The 27,776-nt window shown below is 50.7% G+C and overlaps 2 protein-coding genes across 3 annotated transcripts in view; one reads left to right on the top strand and one right to left on the bottom strand.

Moving 5' to 3' along the window:
- Positions 1 to 27,776, bottom strand: part of betaCOP (coatomer subunit beta) — a 164,309-nt gene that overhangs the window by 123,039 nt on the left and 13,494 nt on the right. The window lies entirely within an intron of this gene.
- LOC135920284 (cyclin-dependent kinase inhibitor 1B-like) lies at positions 19,097 to 25,827 on the top strand. The gene is made up of 2 exons (XM_065454457.2): positions 19,097 to 19,671; positions 24,652 to 25,827. The coding sequence occupies exons 1-2, from the start codon at positions 19,272 to 19,274 to the stop codon at positions 24,753 to 24,755; spliced, it is 504 nt and encodes a 167-aa protein (XP_065310529.1). The 5' UTR covers positions 19,097 to 19,271; the 3' UTR covers positions 24,756 to 25,827.

The raw sequence follows: 27,776 nt of genomic DNA, 5'->3' as shown, positions 1-27,776 counted from the left end.
TGGACGGCCTTGAGTTTGAGTTTGAGGTCCGGGCTTGTGGGGGCTTCTTCCCATTCGGGCTCACTGGAGAGAGGGCCCTTTGGTAACGCGGTACATTGCCATAGCATGTGCGAGAGTGAGCAGTAAAGTTCTGGGCAGTCTGGGCAATTGCCGGGATTTCTGGGTTGTATTGGCTTAGTAGGCCTCGTGACGGATACGAGCCCGTTTGTAGCATTCGAAACGCGGCCGCCTGCTCGCGTTCGAGTTTGGAGGGCGGGAGCGAGAATTTGGTTCTGCCTCTTCGATAGTGTGAGGTGATTTCTCGGTATGTTAGCAGCGGGTCATTAAAGGGGTGGAGACATCAAAATTTTCGTTCATGCGTTTGTTGATTCAAACGTTGCGTCATGCTTCAGGGAGCACGATACACACAGCGGGATTCATATATATCCGATAAATAATTTAATAGCATTATTATACCGAGCGATTTCGGTTTCGGTTTCTGGGCTCCGGGGATGCTATGACGTCACAGAGGAGGAAACGCAACATGGCTTGGTCACGTGGGCCACAAAAAATAGTGACGTAAAACTATGCTGCGTCGTCTGCTCGCTCATACGCGTGCTCTGCCAGCAGAAGTCAACTGGGGATTCGAAGTGCATGTCGCAATTATTATAATTATTGCAAAGAGCGACAACAACGGTAACAAAATATTGCGGCTTGTGAGAGTCGGTGATTCATTCCGAAGCGCCGTAAGCTTTAGCTTCGAAGTGAACCGGAAAAGGCCTAGCCACGATATCGGCGGCGCCGAACGATCAGAGGCGGTGAAGCTGCCGTCGGTGCAGAGAGTGACCACTCCTCGGACGCTGATTGGCCGCTTCGCCGTACGGCTGCCGCACAAATAGGTCCCGGGCCCGTGCTCTCTACAGCTAGGAAATCTCGCCGTTCGCGAGCAAAACCGCCGTCGCACGGGGGCCCGCGAACGGCAAACGGCGTGCGGCGAGTTTCCGGGCCGTTAACGTGGACGGGCCTTCACATTGAGAAAGGCCAAGCGAAGGATAGACCGCTCCGAGCTGCCGAACTATGCGACTATGCGAGGAGAGAAGCGGACAACACGAACGCCGCACATCCTGTACCTTTCGGAGTCGGCCGGCTACTGTTTTACACTCAAACGTGCAAAGGCCCGTAGGCACGGCAACTCGCCACACGCAGTTTGCCATTCGCGGGCCGCCGTGCGGCGTTCGTGTTGTCCACTTCTCTCCCCCTGTGTCCGTGTCTGCACGCCTTACCCCTTCTTTGCATTAAGAAAGGATTTCTATATGTTCTATATGCCTGTAGCTCGGTCATAGTGAAGGCTATGCTCGGTCGCTCGGCTCAGCAGGCTCCGTAATCGGCATTTCATAGCTACTCATCATACGTCACGTTTTTGTGCTGGTGTGCTATGACGTCAATATTTTCGTTCCTCCTCTGTGACGTAGTAGCTGCCGCGCTAGCGATGGGTCTCGACTACGAGAAGGAGTTTTTAATGACTTTTTGGAGCTGAATTAAAATTATTTTGAAATGTTTGCAGCATCCGATACCTCTTTCTGGGTGTCCTTGCATACGGAAGCAGCCTACAACATGCTTTTTATAGCCTCAAAATTTGGTGTCCCAACCCCTTTAAATTGAATGTCCAGCCCCTCGGAGGCCGTGGGACCGTCGCGGCGGGCAAGTTCTCGCGCACGGTCGTGGGCAGTTTGTTAGCTTTTTGCGGGCGAATGTCTTTCCCCATGTCAGCGGGGAACCAGGAGAGGCACCGTGCTCTCTTTTGAGCTCGCTAGTAGTATACGCGCTACTTCTTTAAATACGTTGCCGCATTCGTAGGCCCGAATTGCGGCATGCGAGTCCGTGAAGACATGAGTAAATGTGGGGTCTGCCATGTCGATGGCTACGGCTATTTGTTCTGCTTTAGCGCTGGTGCTCGTTTTAACCGATGCGGATGATCGTATAGCGTTGCGTTGCCGTCCACGACTGCTATTGCGAAAGTGGATGGGTTGCCGTACTGGGCCGCGTCCACAAATGCGGTGGCTTCACGATCCGCGTCGATGCGGTCGAGAATCGCGCGGGCGCGGGCCCGGCGCCTACCCACGTTATGTTGTGGGTGGACGTTTCTGGGAAACGGTGAGACTTTGTGGATGTCTCTAATTTCGCTCGGTAGAGTAACCGCGTGCTCGAGATAGGGAGAAGGGTAGACATTGGCTTCGTTGAGGATTAGCCTACCGGCTTTGGACGAGGATAGGCGGAGTGTTTGCGCCATAGTCTGAGCCTCGATCACATCGTCGATGTTGTTGTGCATGCCTAGCTGATCAACCTTTGCTGTACTTGCTCTTTGTGGAATGCCCAAGACCTGTTTGATGCTCTTGCGCATGAGTGTGTTTAGTTTCGTCTTTCCTATTTTCGTCCAGTTGTGGGCAAAGGCGACGTAATTAATGGGACTCATAAGGAACGCGTGGTATAGGCGCTGTCAGGATTGGGCGCTCAATTCAATTGCTCGTAACCCGTTGTCAAGATTGGAGTCCGGCATGAATTAGAAGGTAGCTGGCCCATGCCGTCGTCCAACTTATCCGCGCTGAGGACGTTGATGAAGGGAAGGACTGCTTCTCATAGAGAACGAGGAATATGGGTTTATTTACAGTATCTACATTAGTCTAGCATGACTGCTTGAGAGAGTACATCAGTCTAACATGACTGCTTGAGAGAGACTGTGCCGAGCATCCGCACAACAGCGGTTTCACCTGCGTCACCTGCATAATGAGCAGTGAGTTTCGTGCCAATGATGTGGCTTTAGTAAGGATTGCGTGGAAGGATTGGTTCTAGTGCGCGGGGGAGCTGTAGACGTTAAGTACAAAAACACTTTGTTTTAAGAGTCGGTTACGTACGAGCTCGATTGTAACCGACTCTTAAAACAAAGTGGTTTAATGCGATGCGACTGTTTTTCGGTAGGACGTCGTGAACGATGTGCGTGAATTTTCTACTAAGGATCGTGGCGATGCCTCCCCTCGGGTCCCCTCCTCTTCGGGAGACGGTGCAGTACCCTGAGAGCGTGAGGGTTTCGCATAGGATTTCCTGCAATAGTATTACGTGCGGCTTTTTGGGTTGAATATTGAGGTACTGTTGCAGCGAGGATTTGCGTTTCGCGTAGCTAGCGCAATTCCACTGCCAAATTTTTAAAGTATCCCGTATCGTGTTAGCCATGATGGTTTTGCGAGGAGTTTATTGGCGCCCAAGGGTGCGTCGTCGTGTCCATCTGTTGCGGCTGACTAGCTTTGTTTTTCATTCTTATGGCGACTTTGTTTTCGACAACCTCTACACGATTCGCTGGGTTACGAATACTTTGTAGGTTCTCTCGCGTATATAGGGTGCAGAATTTCGTCTAGGGTGTCTTGCGGTGCATTACTCTCTTCTTCCGTCTCTGGGAGCGGAGGAGGTTTGCGTTTGGCTGTGCTTACTTTTACGTTTGTCTCTTGGTGTGGTGCTCGTTTGGGAGATTTAAGGTTTTCAATCTGCTGTTTCGCGTCATTAAGCTGCGCTGTAAGCACTTGTATGGTGGCTCGGAGACCCGCTAGTTCCTGTCGTAGTAATCGAGTAAAAACAATATTCTATATAGTAATTAGCTAATTACTAATTGATTTGCTGAACTATCCACAGATGAGGAAAGCTTCGCTCCAGCACGCATCCACAACGCTTCTATGGAATTCACGTTAAGTTTCGTGCCCTTGAATACGAATTTTGAGGTCTGACTCATGCTCTTTCGACCACATGCTCTGGCTGTGCCCAGCCCTTAACGCCTCTCCACCCATCACGAAAGTGCAATGGAAGGAATCCCTCAAGAGCAGCAATCTCCGCATTCAACTACAGGCCGTCCAGAGGGCCCACCACATTGCGGTGGGACTTCGTCTCCCGGTCCCATCGTGGGCGGACCCGTCGACTTGATATGGAGTAGCCTTCGGCTCCCCTAGACCTCAGTTCCTCAGTACTGAAATATAGTTCTTGTCATGCCATGTCATGAAACTCACCTTAGCAAAAAAAAATGGAACGTTCAGCTTTGTGTACTTCAAAGCAACAATGCCATTGACCTGAGCCCTGTTAGGGTTGGCGTCGGACACCTCGGGCGACAGGTCGTTGACCCGACCTTCTACCAGGCCGGACACCACGGGCGACAGGTCGTTCCCCTTGCCTTCTACCAGGCCGGACACCACGGGCGACAGGTCGTTCCCCCTACCTTCTACCAGGCCGGACACCACGGGCGACAGGTCGTTCCCCCTACCTTCTACCAGGCCGGACACCACGGGCGACACGTCGTTCCCCCTACCTTCTACTAGGCCGGACACCACGGGCGACAGGTCGTTCACCCGACCTTCTACCAGGCCGGACACCCCGGGCGACAGGTCGTTCCCCCTACCTTCTACCAGGCCGGACACCACGGGCGACACGTCGTTCCCCCTACCTTCTACTAGGCCGGACACCACGGGCGACAGGTCGTTCACCCGACCTTCTACCAGGCCGGACACCACGGGCGACAGGTCGTTCCCCCTACCTTCTACAAGGCCGGACACCACGGGCGACAGGTCGTTCCCCCTACCTTCTACCAGGCCGGACACCACGGGCGACACGTCGTTCCCCCTACCTTCTACTAGGCCGGACACCACGGGCGACAGGTCGTTCACCCGGCCTTCTACCAGGCCGGACACCACGGGTGACAGGTCGTTCCCCCTACCTTCTACCAGGCCGGACACCACGGGCGACAGGTCGTTCCCCCTACCTTCTACCAGGCCGGACACCCCGGGCGACAGGTCGTTCCCCCTACCTTCTACCAGGCCGGACGCTACGGGCGACACGTCGTTCCCCCTACCTTCTACTAGGCCGGACACCACGGGCGACAGGTCGTTCACCCGACCTTCTACCAGGACGGACACCACGGGCGACAGGTCGTTCCCCCTACCTTCTACCAGGCCGGACACCACGGGCGACACGTCGTTCCCCCAACCTTCTACTAGGCCGGACACCACGGGCGACAGGTCGTTCACCCGACCTTCTCCCAGGATTCGTCGAAAAGAGGGCTGACTTCTCCTGCCAGGGCCAACGTCAGTCAGCTTGCGCACAAAGGGCCTTCTACCAGGATTCGTCGAAAAGAGGGTTGACTTCTTCTTTCCTTGCTCGGTAATGCAGGAGGAGGAGCCTCTCTCTGTGCCTGTCACGTGACATCGACGGAAGCAAGATCCCGCCCACGATTGTAGAGAGCCTATTTAAGGGGCTCCGAAATGTACTTTTGATATACTTCATGCTTTTCTTATTTTCTTTCAACTACTTTTGAATAAACGGTGCAAGTTTCGCACTGGCAAATCGTCTCGTCCTTGCTCGGTCGCCATGGTCTACCGGTTGCCTGCAGCCCGCCGACAACGCCACGCTACCCAATAAGTAATGTCGGTCGAGCTTCGATAGGCAGGCGCCGCTACTTCTCGGCAGCAGTACGGTAGGCTACCCTGGAGTACGCAACAAACTGGTTGCTAGCAGTGGGATCGCCTCCAAACGCAACAGCCCTTGATGGTTGTTTTCAGAGCCTGTGCACATGTGTTGATGAGCGATTGCATCTGTTTGAGCACAGCACATACATTCGCAGCCATAATGCAGAGCATACCGGCAGCAGCCAATTAACGCTGCCGAGGGGCTCTCGAGCTTCTAGACACTGCGTATTGCATTTATATAAATTTCGGATTCATCGTTCACTAGCGTATGTTCCTCGTGGTGACTCAGGTGGAGCAAATCCAGCAGGCTGCTCCTTTAGAGCGAGAAAAATATTTCTGGACCACCGAAACATGGAACTCTGCGGTAGAACGATGGATTTATTGTAATGTTCCCTAAAAGAAGTTGCGGTTTCACCCGAAAGCCGAAGCATCGATTGTGATAGCAAATTAGGACACAGCTGTACGAAGTAAGGATAGTAGTTTTATCGGCCATATAATCTTGGTAACATTAGCTTACTAACTGAATTAACAAGCGCAGTGTCAGCGCGCACAAGCAAACATGAACTCATCCCACTTGTTGAACGCGGACACGCCGCCAAAGCGGCAGCAGCAGGGAGCGTAGTGACCTTCGTGCGGTCTATCGCTTCCTTCAAAGCAAGAGCTGGCGAAAACACAGCGCGCACAAAGGTATAAGCCGTCCGCAGATGCCTTTCAAGTAGAGTACACTCTACTTTCAAGATACGGCGCCTGCGCGAAGCGCGCCGCCGTGCAAAGTACGCACTTGCTGGCGGAGTCCAAACCGCACTTCCCCCCCTCCCGCACTGCCTCCCCTCTTTCCTTCGTATATGTTGAGCCGCGATCGTCAGTTCCCCTTGCGCCCGGTCGCGAAATGCGCAGTTGCTGCCGGAGCACGCGAGACGTTCATTTGACGGATCGCCAGTCGTTTGTGCGCAGGCGCGAGTAAGAGTGAGCGCGAGAGAGAAAATCTGGGGGCTTTGGCTCCTTGAATATATGACCCTACCTAGGCACTACGGAGGAGGTTTCTTAGCGCGTGTTGTAGGCGTGTGTCCCTAGACGTGCCGGCATTGCGAAGTGGAGTGGAGTTTGTTTACTGTCGGACGCTGGCTGCCGGCGTGGTAAAGAGGGTGAAGTAGCGGGCTAAGTCGTTGCGGATCGTAGCTTTCTCGCGCGTCACGGTGATGTCCCTTGTAAATAACAGCACAGATATTTCTGTGGGAGTAGTAACGACCATAGTGGAGCCCGGGCTGCATATATTTAAAATCTAAAAGGCAGAGCGCCTTAGCAACCGCGGTTGAACGCAAGTGGCTGAAAGGCCGCCGGTGACAATGAGTGACCCAGTACAAGCTCCTTGAATATATGGCTCTGCCTACCGGAACACAGCGACGGCCCCTCCCTCCCTCACTCCCTCCCATGTCCCTGGGACCTTTCACGCGAAAGTAGACGCCTCGTTTGATCTCTTGCTCTCTTCGCGCGCGCCAGATTGAGCCGCGATCGTCGGCTTCCCTCGCGTGCTTTCACTCGCGCATACAGCATACGACACGCGGCGAGGGTGTTATCGCCTTTGCACTTCATACGGAACATCACGCCGATGCGGACGGCAAAATTGTGCATAGATGTCCATATAATTGCTACCGCAATAATAATTAAGACATCACTAGAGGGATGTCTGGCGCCACCGTCTACGGAATCTTCTTGTATGGAGGTCTTGCTGGCATGGGAATCCATGGTTTACAATACATGGATTTTCCTAAACTTCGTCCTTTTCGCGTCAGGTGGCTTTGCAAATTGACCATATTCAACGAAATATTACGCTATGAATGCCACAACTCGCAATGAGCATGCATGATCGCCGAGTCTTATTGCATTCGTGCGTTTAAAAATGATTTCCTGGGAGTTAGAAAGAAAGCGTAGCAAAGAACGTCTGAATTAAGCCACGAGCACGTAGATGAGCAACGATTGCAGCAACAGAGTTCCCTGTAGTAAAATTCTAGGTGGAGACTCTGTAGAATTTATACATATTGATAGCTTCAGCGGATCATCTTCGCATATATAGTCTGATGTTAAACGGCGACACAGTGCAGTAAGAAGCGTCCTTCTTCTCGCAGTTGCCGCGAGCTCAGCCCGCGCAGTAGCTTCGACGACGCTGCACGCTTTTATAGGTCGACCCTACATGCGTGCACACTCTCTCCCCGACTATCTGGGAGCGCGCCACGCTGTCTTGCTGTCTGGAAGGTCGCGTTACTAAAGCCCCTCGTGTTACTGGCCTCCTCCTCCGCGCTCTCTCTCTCTGCTCTCTTGTCCTGACACGCAGCTTGTCTCGTATTTCTCCCACATTGTGCAAGCACTTGTTGCACTGTTCGCTCTCGAGGCGCGGACCTACAATGAAGTGGAGGCTCCAAGCGCTCCGTATTAGTCCGAGCTCGAACGTGCAAGTTCTTGTGCACGTCTACTGAAGGCTTCTGCTATTTATTCCTAATCTCCCGTTCGTGACTATTTCTGTTACCCCCCTGGCCTTGAAGAAAATAATGAGAGCAACAAAAAGTGCGCCGTAAGTGCAGTCCCCCAAACGCAACCGTTTCACGCGTTGCCGACGGCAATGTACACAAAGGTGCATTCTTATTCTTAATTCGTAGGCCGACAGAGGTGTGGCATTGTTTTGCCGCTTGTTTCACGAAGCTCTCGATTTAAAAAAATAAAGAAAGAAAAAAAAGAAAAAAAAGGAAAGAGCCATAAATCTCAAAGAAGACAGCTGGCTGCTCGATGACGTCCTAACACTATTCTAAATGTGCAATAGAGTTCTCTCTATACAAAGCTGCAAGGGGAGCGGGAGACAAGCATGTCCGCCACTTATGTGACCTTCAGGAGCGGCAACGCCCTTCACCCGGGACTCACACGTACGATATCACGGATGTAGCACTTTGAATGCCTGAAACGATCATGTGCGAAGTTAAAGGCCTCCTCTGGTCAAGTACGCGTGTACGACGTTTTTCGAAATACGGAGTGCCTCATGCCTCATAACCGGTGAACGCACTGCCGCAGAGGACACCGCACATATTTTCAGGCACTGAGCAATATGTCCGTCCGTCCGTCCGTCCTGTCTGTCTATCTTTGCTAAGCCCTAGGAGGTGGGATCGAATACCGGCGGCGGCGGCGGCGGCGGCGGCCGCATTTCATCATCATCATCATCATCATCAGCCTGGTTACGCCCACTGCAGGGCAAAGGCCTCTCCCATTTTCTCCAACTACCCCGGTCATGTACTAATTGTGGCCATGTTGCCCCTGCAAACCTCTTAATGTCATCCGCCCACCTAACTTTCTGCCGCCCCCTGCTACGCTTCCCTTCCCTTAAAATCCAGTCCGTAACCCTTAATGACCATCGGTTATCTTCCCTCCTCATTACATGTCCTGCCCATGCTCATTTCTTTTTCTTGATTTCAACTAAGATGTCATCAACTCGTGTTTGTTCCCTCACCCAATCTGCTCTTTTCTTATCTTTTAACGTTACACCCATCACTCTTCTTTGCATAGCTCGTTGCGTCATCCTGCATTTAAGCAGAACTCTATTCGTCAGCCTCCAGGTTTCTGCCCCATACATGAGTACTGGTAAGACACAGCTGTTATAGACTTTTCTCTTGAGGGATAGTGGCAACCTGCTGTTCATGATTTCAGAATGCCTGCCAAACGCACTCCAGCTCATTCTTATTCTTCTGGTTATTTCGGTCTCATGATCCGGATCCATGGTCACTACCTGCCCTAAGTAGATGTATTCCCTTACCACTTCCAGTGCCTCGCTATCTATCGTAAACTGCTGTTCTCTTCCGAGACTGTTAAACATTACTTTAGTTTTCTGCAGATTAATTTTCAGACCCACCCTTCTGCTTTGCCTCTCCAGGTCAGTGAGCATGCATTGCAGTTGGTCCCCTGAGTTACTAAGCAAGGCAATACCATCAGCGAATCTCAAGTTGCTAAGCTATTCTCCATGGATTTTTATCCCCAGTTCTTCCCTCTCCAAGTCTCTGAATACCTCTTGTAAACACGCTGTGAATAGCATTGGAGAGATCGTATCTCCCTGTCTGACGCCTTTCTCTATTGGGATTTTGTTGCTTTCTTTATGGAGGACTACGGTGGCTGTGGAGTCGCTATAAATATCTTTCAGTATTTTTACATATGGCTCATCTACACCCTGATTCCTTAATGCATCCATGACTGCTGAGGTTTCGACTGAACCAAACGCTTTCTCGTAATCAATGAAATCTATATATAAGGGTTGGTTATATTCCGCACATTTCTCTATCACCTGACTGATAGTGTGAATATGGTCTATTGTTGAGTAGAACGACAGAAAGCTGAGCTAGTTGGTAAGGATTCATTATGCAAAACAGAAGTGAGGCGTGCAGACAAGACACAAGAGGAAAGAAGTGGACAACACTTGTCCACTTGTTCACTTCTCTACTTCTCTACTTCTTGTGTCCTGTCTGCACGCCTCACTTCTATGTTGAGTAGCCTTAACGGAATCCTGTCTGGTCCTTTGGTTGACAGAAGTCTAAAGTGTTCCTGATTCTATTTGCGATGACCTTAGTAAATACTTTGTAGGCAACGGACAGTAAGCTGATCGGTCTATAATTTTTCAAGTCTTTGGCGTCCCTTTTCTTATGGATTGGGATTATGTTAGCGTTCTTCCAAGTTTCTGGCACGCTCAAGGTTATGAGGCATTGTGTATATAGGGTGGCCAGTCTTTCTAGAACAATGTTCCCACCATCTTTCAACAAATCTGCTGTTACCTGATCCTCACCAGCTGCCTTCTCCCTTTGCATATCTCCCAAGGCGTTCTTTACTTCTTCCGGCGTTACTTGTGGGATTTCAAATTCCTCTTGACTATTCTCTCTCACATTATCGTCTTGGGTGCTACTGGTACTGTATAAATCTCTATAGAACTCTTCAGCCACTTGAACTGTCTCATCCATATTAGTAACGATATTGCCGGCTTTGTCTCTTAACGCATACATCTGATTCTTGCCTATTCCTAGTTTCTTCTTCACTGCTTTTAGGCTTCCTCCGTTCCTGAGAGCATATTCGATTCTATCCATATTATATTTCCTTATGTCAGCTGTCTTACGCTTGTTGATTAACTTGGAAAGTTCTGCCAGTTCTATTCTAGCTATAGGGTTAGAGGCTTTCATACATTGGTGTTTCTTGATCAGATCTTTCGTCTCCTGCGATAGCTTACTGGTATCCTGTCTAACGGAGTTACCACCGACTTCTGTTGCACACTTCTTAATGATGCCCATAAGATTGTCGTTCATTGCTTCAACGCTAAGGTCCTCTTGCTGAGTTAAAGCCGAATACCTGTTCTGTAGCTTGATCTGGAATTCCTCTAGTTTCCCTCTTACCGCTAACTCATTGATTGGCTTCTGGTGTACCAGTTTCTTCCGTTCCCTCCTCAAGTCTAGGCTAATTCGAGTTCTTACCATCCTATGGTCACTGCAGCGCACCTTGCCTAGCAGTCACTGCAGCGCACCTTGCCTAGCACGTCCACATCTTGTATGATGCCAGAGTTAGTGCAGAGAATGAAGTCTATTTCATTTCTATTCTCGCCATTTGGGCTCCTCTACGTCCACTTTCGGCTAACCCGCTTGCGGAAGAAGGTATTCATTATCCGAATATTATTATGTTCTGCAATTTCTACTAATAACTCTCCCCTGCAATTCCTAGAGCCTATGCAATTTCTACTAATAACTCTCCCCTGCAATTCCTAGAGCCTATGCGATATTCCCCCACTTACTTGTCTCCAGCCTGCTTCTTGCCTACCTTGGCATTGAAGTCGCCCATTAGTGTAGTGTATTTTGTTTTGACTTTACCCATCACCGATTCCACGTCTTCATAAAAGCTTTCGACTTCCTGGTCATCATGACTGGATGTAGGGGTGTAGATCTGTACTACCTTCAATATGTACCTCTTAAGTTTCACAACAAGACCTGCCACCCTCTCGTTAATGTTATAATATTCCTGTATGTTACCAGTTATATCCTTATTAATCAGGAATCCAACTCCTAGTTCTCGTCTCTCCGCCAAGCCCCGGAAGCACAGTACGTGGCCGCATTTTAGCACTGTATATGCTTCTTTTGTCCTCCTAACATCATTGAGCCCTATTATATCCCATTTACTACCCTCTAATTCCTCCAATAACACTGCTAGGCTCGCCTCACTAGATAACGTTCTAACGTTAAACGTTGCCAGGTTCAAATTCCAATGGCGGCCTGTCCGAAGCCAGAGATTCTTAGCACCCTCTGCTGCGTCACAGATCTGACCGCCGCCATGGTCAGTTGCTTCGCGGCCGCATTTCGATGGGGGCGACATGCAAAAGCGCCCGTGTACAGTGCATTGGGCGCACGTTAAATTAAATTCGGTTAATTTCCACGGTGGTGGAAAGTAATCAGAAGTCCCTCAATACAGCGTAATCAGATATCGCGGTTTTGGAAGCTCGAACCCCAGAATTTCATTTTTATTTTCTGTACCTTCGTTTTCATCCTTTTCATCCCAGGTGGTCGACATTTCCGGAGTCCTCCACTACGGCGTGTGTCATAATCAGAAAGTGGTTTTGGCGCGTAAAACCCTATAATAATTTTTTTTGAAGCTAGGAAATTCGCGGGCGCTTGTTGGAATCGGTTAATATATAATAATAATATTTGGGGTTTTACGTGCCAAAACCACTTTCTGATTATGAGGCACGCCGTAGTGGAGGACTCCGGAAATTTTGACCACCTGGGGTTCTTTAACGTGCACCTAAATCTAAGCACACGGGTGTTTTCGCATTTCGCCCCCATCGAAATGCGGCCGCCGTGGCCGGGATTCGATCCCGCGACCTCGTGCTCAGCAGCCCAACACCATAGCCACTGAGCAACCACGGCGGGTTTGGAATCGGTTGGCGCAGGAGAGGGGTAATGGAGATCGCAGGGAAAGGCCTCCGTGCTGGCAGTGGACACAAAATAGGCTGATGATGATGATTATCTAAGAAAAAGTAACTGTATATAATGCGTCAAACAATGCAAATAAACAAGTTGCGCCGTCACAGATTCACAGAATACTAAGGCGCCGCCCACCCCCCTCCCTCTACTCCCCCTGATGAATCATGCGCGACGGAACGCAGCGCGCTTTCACCCCGCTTCTCTCCCTTGCGCACACAAGACTGAGCCACCATCGTCGGTTCAGCCATGCCACCCCTCCTTCCCCCGCTCTACGCTTTCACTCGCACACACAGCACGCGGCGCGCTGTCACGATGTTATCGCCCTTATCGCCCTTGCACCTGGAGTGTCCATGTAATTGCTATCGCAATAATATAATAAGAGTATCCGGCAACTGAAGCGTCCCGTGGCCAGTGGCGTAGCAACAGGGGGGGGGGGGGCGGGGGCGGGGGGCCGTGGGCCCCGGGTGCACGGGGCCAGAAGGGGAGGGGGGGGGGGTGTCATATACCTCTGAAGACACCCGAAAATTGTCGATATTCTCGCCTCCCTCGACTACACCCGGGGGGGGGGGGGGGGGGGGTAGGTGACAGAAGAGCTAAGGGCCCCGGGTGCCAGACGACCTAGCTACGCCACTGCCCGTGGCCCATTACTTTCTGCAAAAGAACAAAATCGAACTTTCACCATGCGACAACTCACTGCGCAGCAACAATGTCTTTTCTGTTTTTTTCGGGGGGGGGGGGGGGGGGGGGGTGCACCAAAATAAAGAAGAAGCCCAGAGTAGAATGTAGGCCACAATCAAAAGCAAAGTTTGGGCACCTAATGTGGGTACCGAAGAAATATCGAAGAAAACGTGACATGCTTCGTCCACACAGAACCATACGCATACTGCTCGGTATCCTACACCGGCGCGACTAGACTTTCCAGAGAGGTTGTGCTCAAGCGAACGCGTTGCAATCCGTCAACTCCCCACAGGGATGGTGGCGAGCGACCATTGTTTCCTTTTCTCTTCTACTAGCCAGAAAGCGTCCAAAACTCTGCCAGGTGAAAATCCACTCGGCTAGAGAAAAACGAACGCGCACCGAAGTGCGCCGCGCGGTGGTCGGGGCAACGCGAGAAAAATGCATGCGCTCTGGCTGGCTCTGGCAGCCCGCGGGTAGCGAGAACAAGGAGGAGGAGGGACGAAGAGGAGGAAAGACAGGGAGGTTAGCCAGTGTAAGTACGGGCTGGCTACCCTGTGCTGGGGAAAGGGAATAAAAGGAGAAAGAAGAAGAAGAAGAGTAGAAAAGAAAAGAGAAATCGGAAAATTCACGCAGTAACGCGATAGTACGCGATACAACACTCAAAGGCGATCGCACAATTCGCATGTCCTTAAAAACTTCAGCAAAGCCCTTAAGGCCTTGAGTGCCGAAGCCCGTCTGGACCAGTGTCCTAGAGCTTTTTCCTCTGTAAAGAGGCGATTGTCCAACGAGAACAAGAATATTGAAGAGGCTCAATGTGTCCTCGTGAATAAAAGTCAAAGTAGAAAAATAAATGACAACGTAGTCACCTTTGCTGGCTTTAGTTTCTTGACATGGATGCTATGACGGAGGTGAACAAAAAATTTTTGATATTTTTTCTGTGAAATGACGGCACAAATGAACCACTGCAACGCTTCGTCTCATCGGACCTCGCTGCGTGCTTTGTCAGCTTGTGTGATAGTGTGCTGATTTGGTTTGTTTCTTTGCATCGTCCGATGTACGACTTTACAAAAGTCAATGCACCTTTGGCGTCAAAAGTTAATGAGAACGTTATACCCATAAAGTTTCGGAATTGAAATCCATGCGCTCCGTAGATGCCGCGACGAGCCCGCTCGCCATCAAACGCCCTTGAGACTTTGTGCTCGGACGGGGCTCTTTGTGTTATGTGACTCCCGGTGCATGGATGTTGCTACAAAATACAGCCCGAGTTCGCAATGTTCGCGCTGAAATGTCTTTTCGAGCGTGAAAAAGACATTCTAGACAAAATCCAGAATGATCTCCGGCGCCGGGGGTTGGTTTGGTCGGCGGTGCATGACAGCACGAAAAAAAAAAAAATTGGGGGGGGGGGGGGGGTGCTGAAGCCCCATAAGCCCACTACCTGGCTACGCCCCTGGCCACTGGTGATCACCATCAGCAGCAGCTGCGAAATGCAAGATTGTCCATGCAGCAAGATTTGGGGAATAAGTCGCAGTTCCCGCACAGTCTAGCCGAAAAAACCGCTTTACGCTATCGTGTAGAGCTTAGTTCGGGTCTATGTGTTAGAGTAGTCAAAAAGGGGGGACAAATTTGCTGGCGTACTTTCGGCAAAGAAACTACATATGAAAAAAATAACCAAGAAAGAAATGTAGCAGAAAAAGAAAGTCTTAAGTCCTTGTTCACACTATTCTGGAGCCAAGATATGACGTGCATGTTAAATAACTTTCTTCCCACAAGTGAGCTTACTACTGTCGTACCACAAAGCTGTACCAGCTTTTGATCCCGTGACACCTATCGGCAATTTTGCAACCTTAAGCAGCACTCCATATGGTCGGAATGGCCACCCGACGAGGGTTTATAATTCGAGCCTGTAAAGCATTGCTCGCGCTATAACGAGCGCGAATTACCTAAGATTGAATAATAAGCATCTAGCTAATAAATTTTGATCTTTTGAGAGCACACACACACGCTCGCAGGCATGATCACAAAATCGCACGCTCGGGCAATCCAACAGAAACTTCGATGAGTCCTGTAACTATGCAACGTACATAATATTTGAACGCTGCACATGGTTGCGCTGTTGGTGCAATATTGCGGCTGTGAATTGGACAGGCTCCAGCGTTACTCGAAAGCATCTGCCCCTGGAAGAATGGCTCCGGCACATTCGAGGGAGACCAGAACAAAAGTGGTCTCGGGGGGAACTCCGGGTCCGTTGATTCCCATTCCTCGGACGAAGAAAGCGAGTGTGCCCAGCACGAGAGCACTGCACGCTTTTGCCGCACACCAGCCCCGGGGCGCGTCGGAGAGGTCGGGCGAGCTGTCGAACGTGTCGAGACATGCCCGGCGGACGGTGCGTCAGGAGGGGCGCGGCACCGCTCCCGGCGTCGATACACAGGCGCAGCGCTGAGCAACAACCTTGTCGGTCGCGAACTCTTCCATTCCTGCCCGCCGTTCTCCCTCCCGCTTTCCCTGTGCACGATATATTCAGCGCGCTAGCTTGACAGAATAGCAGCTAGAAATGGTGTCCAAGGCCACCCTAAATTAACTCGAAGGAACGCAGAAATGCTTCGCACAAAAAGCGTAGCACGCGTGAGCTGTAAGAGAACTTCGCGCCGATGACGCCGCCCGTATCATTCCTCCTGTTGGCCTCTTGCGAGAATACAAAGCAACTCGATAGTAACTCCGTAATATATTCAGGGCCTTCCTGGGCGCCCCAAAATGCCCGAGCTGCGCAGAAGAATAGTCGTCCCCACGCCCCCACTTTCAACACAAGCTGCAGTCGGCATTCTCCACCATGCCCCTTTCCCGCCTTCCGCCCCCCCCCCCCACTTTTTTTCCCTCTTCGTCCTCGTAATAACGTTGCGTAGACGTCGCACACGCATCTACCTGATGGTATTTCGGCACAGCTTGTGCACGGTGTAGTTCATAAACATACCAACAAGCCCAACAACAAGTCTTACTAAGCTTGTTCGAAGCTTCGATCAAGCGTTATAGTATGATGTGGGGTGAAAGCGTGCAAGCGAACGCTCTCACACTGATTGCAGCACGTGCGTGGGATCTGCGTAATTTATCTCTCTTTCTCTCGCTCTGCAGTTGTAACGCGTGCTGGTTGGTGGACTGAGCTTGGCAGAATTACAGCTTAATAAAGATCCAGACAAAAAGGACTGAGTAACGAAGGATCACCACTCTGCAAGTAGTCACAGCAAGAAGATAGATTATGGGAAGTGAAGGATTCGAAGCGAATTAAGAGGAACCGAACCCATCAAAACAACAAAACTCGACGTATCACATCTGCTACGCTGAGTTTGATACCTGAAAATTCTATTTGAAGTGCGGGAAACTTAACACAGAGCCTACGTTAGCGTCATTAATACGCTGGAGCGAGTTTTCGCTTGTTGCTAGCTCAGCAAACTAACAAATAATATGCATTATTTTTAGTTTCATTTACGAATTCGTTTAATACCGAGTTTTATCAGGGATGTAGTTTTAGTTTTAAGTTGCGCAAAAAGGTTTTTGCTGCGTCTTTGCCTTCAATTGCTTGTTTTTATAATTGTGCTTGTAATTATTTTCATTTTTTAATGTTAAACTTTGTATACGGGGCTTGTAATTAGTTACATTTCTTTTGTTAAATTTGACTTGGGTGTCCGCCCAGCTGGTAATGTATACTATTTAGCTTAGGTAGCCAGCTAGAAGCATAGATACTAAATTAAATACATTGAATGCTTCGTCCTTCGGGCGAAACTGCGATAAAAACAAAGAACGGGTGAAACCGCCGGCACATCTTTGTGCGTCGCATTTCGCAGTGCCTGAAGAAGCAGATACGTTTTTGAGCTACTTCTACAAAAAAAAAAAAGGGAAAGAGAGAGAGAGAGTCTAAAGTTGGGAAGGTCGAGATTCACTTTCTACTCTGTCCACGTTACCACAGCGGAGGCGGCTGCTGCAGCTTCCGCATTCAAATGCAGCGTGTTTCGGTCTCCCTCGCATGAATAATGACTTGGAGAACACCCGGAAGTGCGCTTTATCTAGTTACGTTGGCTCTTGAATTATAAATAAGGGATGCGGTTTAATACCCGTGTCTGGCAAGGTTAAACCATGGAAGGAAGTGGCACCATCACGCACACGTTTGTCGTGTATGCGCGCAGGCAGTTGCCATATTCACTGCACGGTGGGTTACGACGGATGCCGTAGAAAGGGCTGCGGATCGATTTCGAATTCGCGATGTTCTTTAACGGGAAACCGAACAGTCGGCACCCAAGTGTTTCTGCATTACGCCCCCGTATCTGAATACAGCAGCCATAGAATCGAAGCGTCCGACACATGTCCTAAATCTTTCGAGAGTGAGTGCCGATTTTGGATTCACTGATGTACCTCGGGAGCAGCTGTTTCACTGACGTGGAAGCGTAGTTTCCTGTTATTTTGGTATTCATTTGTACCAGTGGCATAGCCAGAAAATATTTTTAGGGGAAGGGGAGGGCACTTGACCGGAGGCTAAGCAGGCCGCATACAGAAATTTCGGGGTGGTGGGGAGGGGGCACAGGGGGGGGGGGGGGGGGGGGCGTTCCCGCTGGGAGTCGGTTCAGGAGTCCACGGGCCTGTCGCCGGTGGGCTCGGACGTAAAGGGGAACGACTGCGTTTTACGGGGATGACATTGCCACGAGGCGGAACTTGCTTAAGCGGCGCGAAGTCCGCCTTTCATATTTGGCGTTTCAAAGCAGCAGTCGCATAAACGAGTCCTGTCTTTTATTCGAGAACAGTCGTTAAATTCGCTTCAGAAGCCGCTAGTCGTCTTACACGACTGCATCTGTAACCACAACGGTAAACACGTTATTCTCTTCGTCCTTCAGACGAATTTTGAAGAGTAAAGCCAGCCACAAAAGTTTGCGAGACACGGGATTTGCGATAAATCTGAATTTCCGCGAAGCCTGGCCCCATATGGACTCGGATTCAAAGTTTCGATTTGTAGTATAAATTTCGCGACCTGTTTAATAATTCCTTAGAAACGACATGCTTTAATAGAGCAAAACTTCGCATTTGACGTGGAACTCATTTCAGCGTAAGCTTTTGTTGCCAACTGTACGTGTAAGTTGTTTGATTACGAAACACGACACACGTAACTGATCAACTGAAAAAAAAATCACAAGCAGAAAAATAGAAAGAAAAACCAACCGATGGAGACATCTAAAACATGGGATTTTTTCCATCACATACTAATCCTCATTTTCTCCCTCTCTCGCTCTGTTTTGCATTTGCATTTTCTAGCCGTCCCACTTCCGTTCGTCCTTTCACAATTCAGTGGCTAAAGCGTTCGTAGTACTTTGGGTGAGCTCGTGATGCATGATTTGGTGTAGCACATGGCGCGAAAAACTACAAAAGCACAATCGCGTCATTGTCGCCTCGATGTTCGGACGGTCCGAGTTCCGCCCAAGTGTGGCATAGGAGGAGTACTTACATATATGAGCTCTATGAAAACGGTACACGTGGAACGAACGCGGCTGCTGTGTTGCACGGCAACACACTCACTTTCTCGCTCAATGACAGAGGACATCGAAACCCCGATGCTGCATTTCCGAATATTACTTCGATTGTCGCGCACGATATTCCCATTGATCTTCCACGCGTACGCAGTTTCATTTAACGGTAGCATGTACGCGTAGTCATTACGCCTCTTCCAGCCATCATAACCCACGTTAGAGCCGGCATTCTTCCTCGCCACCTTTCTTTTTTCTCCAAGCCCGCCACTTGCTGGAACTCTTCGGAGTGCTTTGTTGACACAACGTTTCTTTTTTGTCCTTTTTTCCTTTTGTCTTTTTTTTCCTTTTTTCTTCTGTCCATTTTTGGAGAGAGAGAGAGAGAGAGAGAGAGGTGGCTCTTGTGGGAAAGGAGGAAAGACTGGCACTGACGCAACGGCAGCGGCAGCTTCGCTTTCGCTGCGACGGTGGCGCTCGAGGCGGTAGCAGCGGCCAAGAGAGAAACGACAACGCGAAAGAGAGAGAGGTTCTCCGTCGTCCACGCTCGCTCGCTCGTCGGTGGTGCCTTAGAAGCTTCGTGGTCGGCTCAACTCCGAAGGTGCCCGCGCGCTGCGTCACTCCGTTGGACCATGAGAGGCACGGTGGCTGTCAACCTGCGTCAGATGCCCATGTCGCGGACTCTCCTCCGTGCGTTTCCCGTGGTGAGGCCGGTCCCCGCTGCGCGAACGGCCGCCGCCAGACGATGTCTCTTCGACGTCGACCACGAGCAGGTGAAGCGCGACCTGGAAGAAGAGAAGCGTGCTCGCTTCGCCTGCTTCGCCGAAGCGTACAACTTCGATCTCAGCACGGAGACGCCCCTGCCAGGCCGCTTCGAATGGCAGAGCGTCGCCGAACGGCCCGCGGCTGCGCCCAGCAGCGCGTCGGAAGCAGGGGACGCCGTCGTTGCTTCGGAAACAGAGGACGCTGAGGCTCCGATAGCGCAGCGACCCCAGCGACCAGTGTCATCCCCTAAGCAACGCCTCATCTCCGGTGAGTTTGGCGACGCTGCGAAAGTGGTGGACGGTCGTCGTGAGAGAAAAAAAGTGGCCGTTCGACGGCGATCGTGCTGTTTTTGCTATGTTCGACGCGGTTTTGGCTCCTGAGGTTAGGCTTAGCCGCCGACGGCCAGCTTCCACGCATCGCAAATGGCGTAGACGGGACAGCCGAACGTTGGGGCTGTCGCAGTTTGAGTGGTCTTCTGTGGCGCGTGTTGGCGTCGTTAGTGGTTCTGCTATTGCGTGTGTTGTTGCTTTCAAATGGCACGGTGCGCGCGTACACTAAATTTCTGCGCGTAAATTGCGGCGAGGCCCCCAAAATTTATACTCTTCCGGAATGGGGCGTGGGTCGGTCGCCGAGCGCGTTGAAGCGACAACGGCGTACGAGGGTTGTTGGCGCCATCTACCGAAGGTGACAGAAACGAGCAGCTCTCGTGACCTCGCACACTGTTGCTAGATTGCGCTTCTCGCGGCTTGCGCTGCTCGCGGCCCATGTCGCGGTCACATGCGAGGTCGCTGTCCCGCGCTGGATGCCGCGGCCGAGAAGGCGGTGGGGTCATTGCGAATTTTCGCCGGTATTTCTTTTCGCCAGCAGCACTCTGCGCGTAGAGCTTTAGTTGGGTAAAACAAATGGTATAACGGCGTAGTTTTCTGGAGTCGATAACCACGTTTATAAGCTGGTTCGCAGCTCTTCGAATGCCAGCGGAAAAAGTTCGACAGACGACACGCTTGTAAGTCAAGTCGCTTAGTGGCTTTCTGGAGCAGCCTTGCTTAGCTACAGTGGGTGCTTGCCGAGTTCTGTTGCCATTGCTGATTTAGGCCGCAGACGTCTTGAAAAATTATCACGTTTAGCGTTATGGGACTGATTAGAAAACCATTCTCTCTGGCCCTGTGATTAGAGAAAAGGTTCCAGGATAGTATTTATACCGAAGGGTCCACTTCTTTTTTTTTTTCGTTTTTCTCTAGTTGTGCACACCTACAGTCTACCTCGAAGCGATCAGCAATACTCACGAGAATCCGTTGTCCCGTGGATTTCCCGTAATATACCAAGTGCCAACCCAGTGACTGTATGTACAGCGCAGGGCTATAAGTTTTACTGGCTAATGTGGCGAGCCTTAAAGCAAGACCAAATGGAAAAATAATTGTTAAACTACCTTTCTACAATGCCAAAGAGGCCACTCTTGCCTTGAGAGGAGGCTATAGGTAAGCCGGAAAACACGCGAAGGATCCCGTTTTAAGAATTTCACTAGCAGTTCGTCGTCACAACGTGGATTTTGAAGGAATCTGCTTCGGCCTAGTTAATATTTTATTGGTAGTGATCGACTACATTGTATTATAAGAAAGAAAGCCAGAGACTGAACTTGCTATGTTTCGTGAACTTTCGTTTTGCCACAACAGCGCAAATACGAGAAAATACTATGAATTTGGTAACCGCACACTGACGTGTCTGCGCTGTGGTAAGGGAGCGAAATTTAAAAAAAACAATTGTAACTTTGGCTTTTATTTTGTTTTCTATTGTAGAACCTATTGCCGTAAAATTAACGAAGATACAGCTTTGAAAGAGTAGTTTATTGGTGTAAGCTGATTAAGTTTAGCCCCGGACAGAACCGTAAGTTCCGGACCGTTACTCCTACCGAAACCTTCACGAGCCCTATCGAAAGTCAATATGATTGGCACCTGTCGTAAAAAAGAAAAGAAAATGCTCCGAGAGGATTGCTAAGCGCCTGAACAAAAGCCTTTGCGTGCGTGCGTGTAAACACCAGTTAAGCTTCCCTCGTCGACTTGCTCAGCTGCTTCAGTTTATCGCCGATCGGAGTGTCAGTGTTGTGCCTCCGGCCTAACGGAAGCCTAATAGACTCCACTATGCGCGACAGGTGGCAGTCCTCAGTTAAGTTGCCAGCGATTGTAGCGGGCGCTTATAGGGCGTCTATTCCCGTGGAACTTATAAACTCCGTCAGGCTTCGCAGCGCAGGGAGCTGTGGACACACCGAGAACAGCAGGTGGCCGCTGGAAGGCCGTGGCGTTAGTAGGTGATCACTGTGGAGCGTTCCTGCGCCAAGGATGGGCAGGCACACGAAGATGAAGGCCCATGAGCAGAAGAACAGACCGTGCCCCTTCGCCCTTTATTTGCGCTTCCGTGTGTTTGATTATCATGATTTTTTTTTGCACACTAAAATCGTCCGCCTTCTATTCTGTCAGCCGCTGTTCTCGGTTTTCCTCGATGTCGTGACCTCTTGCTCGAGATCTGCTTCCTTCTCTGTTTTGACACGTGTTCTTATCACGATCGCTTTCCTATCGGCGCCTTTCCTTGCCGAGAGAGAGAGAGAAAGGCAAAGAAGACAGGGAGGTTAACCAGACATGATCTCCGGTTGGCTACCCTGTATGGGGGAGGGGCAAACGGATGCGATAGGTGGGAGAGAGAGAAAATAATAAAAAGAAAGCTGATGTGTGCGAGTGCCTAGCACTATAGGAACAACGTCTTTCTCGAGCATCCCCGGCGTCGCGGCGTTCATTTTATAAGCGCCCCGCAACGACGTCCCTGCGATACCGGCCGAAACGTTTTACTCGCGGCAAAGCACGTAAGCGGAAAGTTCAAGCCCTGCACCGACATCGAGCCACCACATAATCGAACATCGTCAAAGCGTTCGCCGCGGTTGAGGCCGCCCTCGTACTTGCTCGTATACCGTGGAAGTTGTGCTTCCTCCACCTCGCCTTCTGGCCACCGTCTCGGCTCTTGGATCCCGTCTGCATCGTACCCTCCGAAAGCGATACTGCGAACTCTACGCTTCCTCGCCACTGCATTTATTGGCGACACCGTCCTTACGTCAGCTGCTTGGAACCCCCGATCGCCGATAGAACTTTAGGCCTGGCACGGCTATGCAGCACTGCTTGCCCTTCAGCTGTCCTTGCGACGTGAGCGGTACCTCCAGCTCGCTGAATACGTGTGAAACGTCCTTCCCAGTATATCACCGTTCGATAACTCGTTCTTTTTATCCCTTCACAACAGCAGTCAAGAGATTGAAACTACCTTTTCTGTGTCTCCTCCGTCCTTTTCATTACGACGGCGTTGCAATCGCCAGTCCACCTATACTCGCATTTGCACTCTTCCACCAAGTAGGACCTTTTAACACGACAGCGTTAAGGGCCCCGTGTCCCAAAAAATCCGCCGCCGGAGTTCAGCGTCGGACTTCGTTACGGAAAAAAGATTTTCGAGCCGCCCGTATCCAGGCGCTCCATGTGGCGCAAGGAAGAATCTGAATTAATTGAATTTGTGAAGCTAAAATACGCAGAAAAATCGTAAAGTGAGACTTACCCACAGCCTACAGACATGATAGCTCATCTTGTAATTAGGGGGTTACTGCGCTATAAACGCACGGAAAACAGAGGTAGAAGTGGCCAGGACGCGCGCAGTCCACTTCTACTGTTAAGATATTAAGGCTACGGTAAAGCCGTTATCAGTAACGGTGGCGAGAAGCTTGACCGAAGGAAGAGCCAAAGTGCTAGAACATTAGCTCTGCATATGTTACGATTAGCAAGTGGAACATTACTAAGCAGAACGAGGTAAGGAGTGTGGCGTACCCCTCATTCCACGGCTAAAAACGAAAAAAAAAAGAAAGTCTAGCGTGAACGACGCGATGCTTCGCCACATAGCATGGTTGTGCGGCAGGGAATCGCCATTTCACGGAGCTTTTGCGGCACTTACTCAAGAGTGAGATGCCGCGCTCTAATTAGTTTGCTTACGCTTATAACACACGCAGCCTGTTAGCAGATGAGTGATGCTTTCCGTGTTTATCGACGAATAAAAGTCAGCGCAGTTCTGACATGATCACCTCGTGAACGTCGCGTTGGAAAGTAAACGAATACCAAAAGTAGACTGATGCCAAAAGGCCACCATTTTTGTACTTACGCTTCTTATGCCGTAGCATAGCTCGAAATGTAAAAAGAAGTCGCCCGAGTCTGGTCATTTGAAGAGTTGCGTACTGCTTACGGTGAACGCAGATCAGAAAAAAAAGGAAAGATCACCGATGCTAAGACTAGACTCGATCTATTATTGTGCATGCATTTATATGTTGTTTTACGTTGCTTCGCGCTTCCACGTGGCGCTCATCTAGTGGCGGTTGCATTAAAACTTAACCGGAAGGTGATGGCTTATAGACATTGCATTTCAGTAGTCGTTCTTTTAGTATTTGTGTAAAAACGAGCGCCCATGCTTTTATACAGTTTCACTACGACATGGTGCGGCCTGCCAACCCGCAAGAAAAGACGCCCACCGAGACGAGCTTGTGCTCGCAAGTTGGTGTAAATAAGGTGTCGCTACTTCTCCCTCTCATTTATTTTTCCTTCGTTATCCTCGATGGCACCTCCACTTATCGCCAGTTTCAGTTCTCGCTGTCATTTTACCCTAGTGGTTGGTTATCTCAATGCGTGCAGACCATCAGTGTCCTATATAGGAAACGTGAACTTCAAGACACGAATTACCACCAAATCGACCGACTGCTCTCGTATAGGAAGGCTGTGAGGGGGCACGCAGTCGTCGGAACGGGGCCTCCTTTAGTATCGACCGTTCGACGCCCAGGTCACTTCAGGCAGCGTCCAGCACGCACAGTGACAGTAAGGGCAGCGACAATAAGTAGTGGCTGACAGAACGTTGTCTACAGAGACATGCCTTGTTCGACCGCCGGCTTCTAAGCACAATAATGCTTAGGAGAACGGAGCAGTTATACTGGTTCCCGATTTCTCGTTTTGTAGTTTCATGGTATACATGAATTCAGGCTTACACAACGCTGGTACAAGGAGCAGGAAAACAAAAACGTCGTTGTCGTTGTGTCCCCGTGTTTTGTACGCTTACCTTTCCGTATACCACGAGTTCTTACCAACCCGACTTGGATTTATCTCTCTCTCTCTCTCCGAGTGCGGGGGATGAGTCGCGCACCGCCTTGTAACCGTGTGTGTGTTGCCGTGTGTCTCCTCGCAGACTACTTCCAAGTGCGCAAGAGAGCGCCGCTCCCGGAGAAGAGTGCCCAGCAGCCGCCGGCCAAGATGGCGAGGCTCATGGTGGCGCCGGAGTCGGTGCCGTAGCCGAGGGTGCGACCACCGAGCGGCAACCCGCAGCGCGGCCGCGAAGAAACCGCCCGATGAAGAACCCCGTGCCTTCTTTTTGTGTGTGCGTGTGCCCCGCTCGTGGGCGATGATGAATGATCTCAATGGCTGCTGCCCCCCCCCCCCCCTCCTTCCCCGCCTGTTCGAGCTCTTTTGTTTTTGTCTTTCTCCACGCTCCTAGGGTCGCTACACCTTCTGGGCTACACTGCAGTCGTCGTCCTCGCGCCAGCTCCGTTTGAATGCCGCAGGTTGCTTTTCCTTTCAGAAAAGGAGCCCTGCGTGCAGCATCCGTGATCGTTTGCTCGACGCAGTCGCGTCAGAATGTCCTCCAAACGGGCCATTCGAGATGGGAACTCGCGCTCGACGCAGCATTGGCCCGCGGTATTGTGTAAGTTGTCGACCCGTCGCCCACTAACCAACTAGCCAACTAACGCCTTCGAGGTTGGCTGCCGGCATCCTGCAGCCTGGAGTGGTTAGCGACCGCATCCTTGCGCGCGTGAGCATTACAGCTGTGAAAGCAACCGGCACCCAGTGCCGATGAAGGAAAGGTGAAAGGCGCGAATGATGGCACGGCCGTTTCTGTAACTCAACCGGTGTAACGCCCCCTTTTTAGTTGTCCTTCTTCTTCTTCTTCTTCTCCTGGAGTGAACACATCCCCCCCCGTACCTGATCAGAGCGCCGTCACCAACACTACCACCGAGTTCCTAACTCCAGCCCACCCTCCCACCCAATCACGTCGTCGTACCCTTTTCCACGATCTCAGCCACACAAACTCACACAGAAAAGGGGAGCGCCGTCTGTATTTCTTCCTTTCTTTCCTTTTTTTAAACGACAACAAAAAATATGTAGCATTTTATTTTGTTTTTATTTGATTTTATTGATACAGCGCGCCTTTGTTGTTTTTATAGAGATGGCGGCGGCCTCAGCCCACGTATAAGTGTCCGGGCCGTGGCAGCCTCGGCAGTGTGCAATAGGCGCCGCACCAAGGCGCCCCAAACACGTCGGATGTACAGAGAGCCTCTATTCGCAAATAAAGAGAGAGAGAGCCGCCCTTGCTTTGTTGTTGTCGTTGTCTGCAACAGGCCTTTTTCTTTTTCCGCCCGTTCCTGGAGGAACCCTCACCAGGTCCGGGCACTGCGTACAGACCGTCGCGGTGCGAAAGCACCACTCTGGCCGCCAGCGAGGTGACGTCACAGGCCTGGTGCTTTGACGTCACACGTGCGCCGCCTGCACGGCGCTCTAGGAGACTGCAGCAACTGGAACTGGGGAATCCCCGCGAAACGGCAAGAAGAAGAACAAAACTTTATTCGTAGAAAGAACTTCGTTGCCCCTAAAACGGGGTAACGCCGTGTGGTCGGGCCCCTATTCCAAGGCACCGCTGGCCCTCGCCATACTTTCTGCCCTGCGGACGAGCCTGAGCTGATCCCCAAGGGCGGAGCTGGATAGCAATGCCTCCCACCTCGCTCTCGTGTTATTATCTTCTTGTTCTTCTGTGTGAGCTGTGCACTCCCATGTGATGTGGTAGAGCGTTGGCGTGCTCCCACACCACGGGCATATGTCCTTGTATGCTGTTGGGTAGTATATATGCAGTTTATGTAGGTTTATGTATGTGTCTGCTTGGAGCCTGCGTAACGTCGCTGAGTCCATGGCTGAAAGGTTCCTATGCCGGGCTGGGTAGAGCCTTCTGATTTCCCTGTAGTGTTGCAAGATCGCTTTAGAACTTGGATCGATGGGTGTCGGGTCCTCCACCATGTTGCCATGGGCAGCTCGGCAATTAGTAAAACCTCGAGCCACCTGATCTGCATGGAGGTTCCCAGTTACACCCTCGTGTCCTGGGGCCCATGTTATCGTTTGGGTATATCTGACGTCAAGGTCTCTGTTGATTTCGGTAAGTATCCGGCGTGCCCTCGCGCTGATCTGTCCCCTCTGATAGTTTCTACATGCGGCCTGAGAATCAGTGACTATTGTTAGTGGAGCATTGCGCTCTATGCCTTCTCGTATAGCTAAGGCGATGGCTATCTCTTCGGCTTCTAAAATGGTTGCTCGGGAAACCGAAGCACAGGCCGTGACTTTCCCTTTACGGTTTACGACAACTGCCACCATGTTCTTTGCGTTGGCCCGATATGGTGAAGCATCCGTGAATCGTGCAGTGTCCAAGTATTTTGTTGTTTTGTCTATGTATTCTGCTCGAGCTTTTCTCCTTCCTGCGTGTAATGTCGGATTCATGTTTTGTGGTATTGGTGATACCCCATACAAATCTCTACCCCATACGGCAAGCGCGCAAAAAAACCTCTGCAAATGCGCGGAAATGCGCCCTCGGCTCCTTTGTGCGAGAAAGCAGGATTCTGGGCACTTTTTCAGGAAACAGCCTCTGCTGCGGAAGGGTTAATTTCTCAACACTGCTGAACGACATTTCATTTGCGCTCTCACGGCTACTACTGCTTAACCATTTCTGAAAAAATCTTGCGGTAGAACGATCTGCGAATGGCACTTTAGAACTCTATAGAACCACAAACTTCGACACGGCCTGGCGAAGGGCCCTAAGGAGGACAAGGTTATCCAAAGGAATCTTCATTTTTTCTTCTACATTTGCGAAGTGCACCGAGTATAAGATTCAAAAAAAAAAAGCGATACCTGTTCAGCAACAATTGCTAGCCGCGGAACACTGAAAGTGAGCTTCACTAGAGGTCGCCTATCATATCGTGTGGAACATGCCGTCCTCGTCACTTGTGAAACGGAGGCGTGCGCTGCATTTTCTCTGCATTGCCACGCGCAGCTCGGCGTGCTCACTCACTCGCGAGAACACTTGCTCCACAATCACTTCACAGGCGTGGTACACAGCGTTAACGAGTGACCAAGTGCAATTGGACGCGACTGTGAACGGGAGCGAGCGCCGGTGAACGTGAGTGACGCTGATTTTGGGACGACGTCGTCGGCACCAACGTTAGTGACTGAGACCGTTGATTGAGAGTGGAACTTAACTGTTGCGTACCAGGGTTG

This window comes from Dermacentor albipictus, chromosome 10 (assembly GCF_038994185.2).
Source record: "Dermacentor albipictus isolate Rhodes 1998 colony chromosome 10, USDA_Dalb.pri_finalv2, whole genome shotgun sequence".
Lineage (NCBI taxonomy): Eukaryota > Metazoa > Arthropoda > Arachnida > Ixodida > Ixodidae > Dermacentor > Dermacentor albipictus.
The sequence above is the reverse complement of the archived record's forward strand: the minus strand, read 5'-3'. Positions and strand labels throughout refer to the sequence as shown.

Bases quoted from the DNA above. Each gene is read 5' to 3' on its own strand.
- LOC135920284 (XM_065454457.2), top strand. From the start codon at position 19,272: ATGAGAGGCACGGTGGCTGTCAACCTGCGTCAGATGCCCATGTCGCGG. The intron at 19,672-24,651 runs GTGAGTTTGGCG...GTCTCCTCGCAG, and splicing joins TAAGCAACGCCTCATCTCCG to ACTACTTCCAAGTGCGCAAG.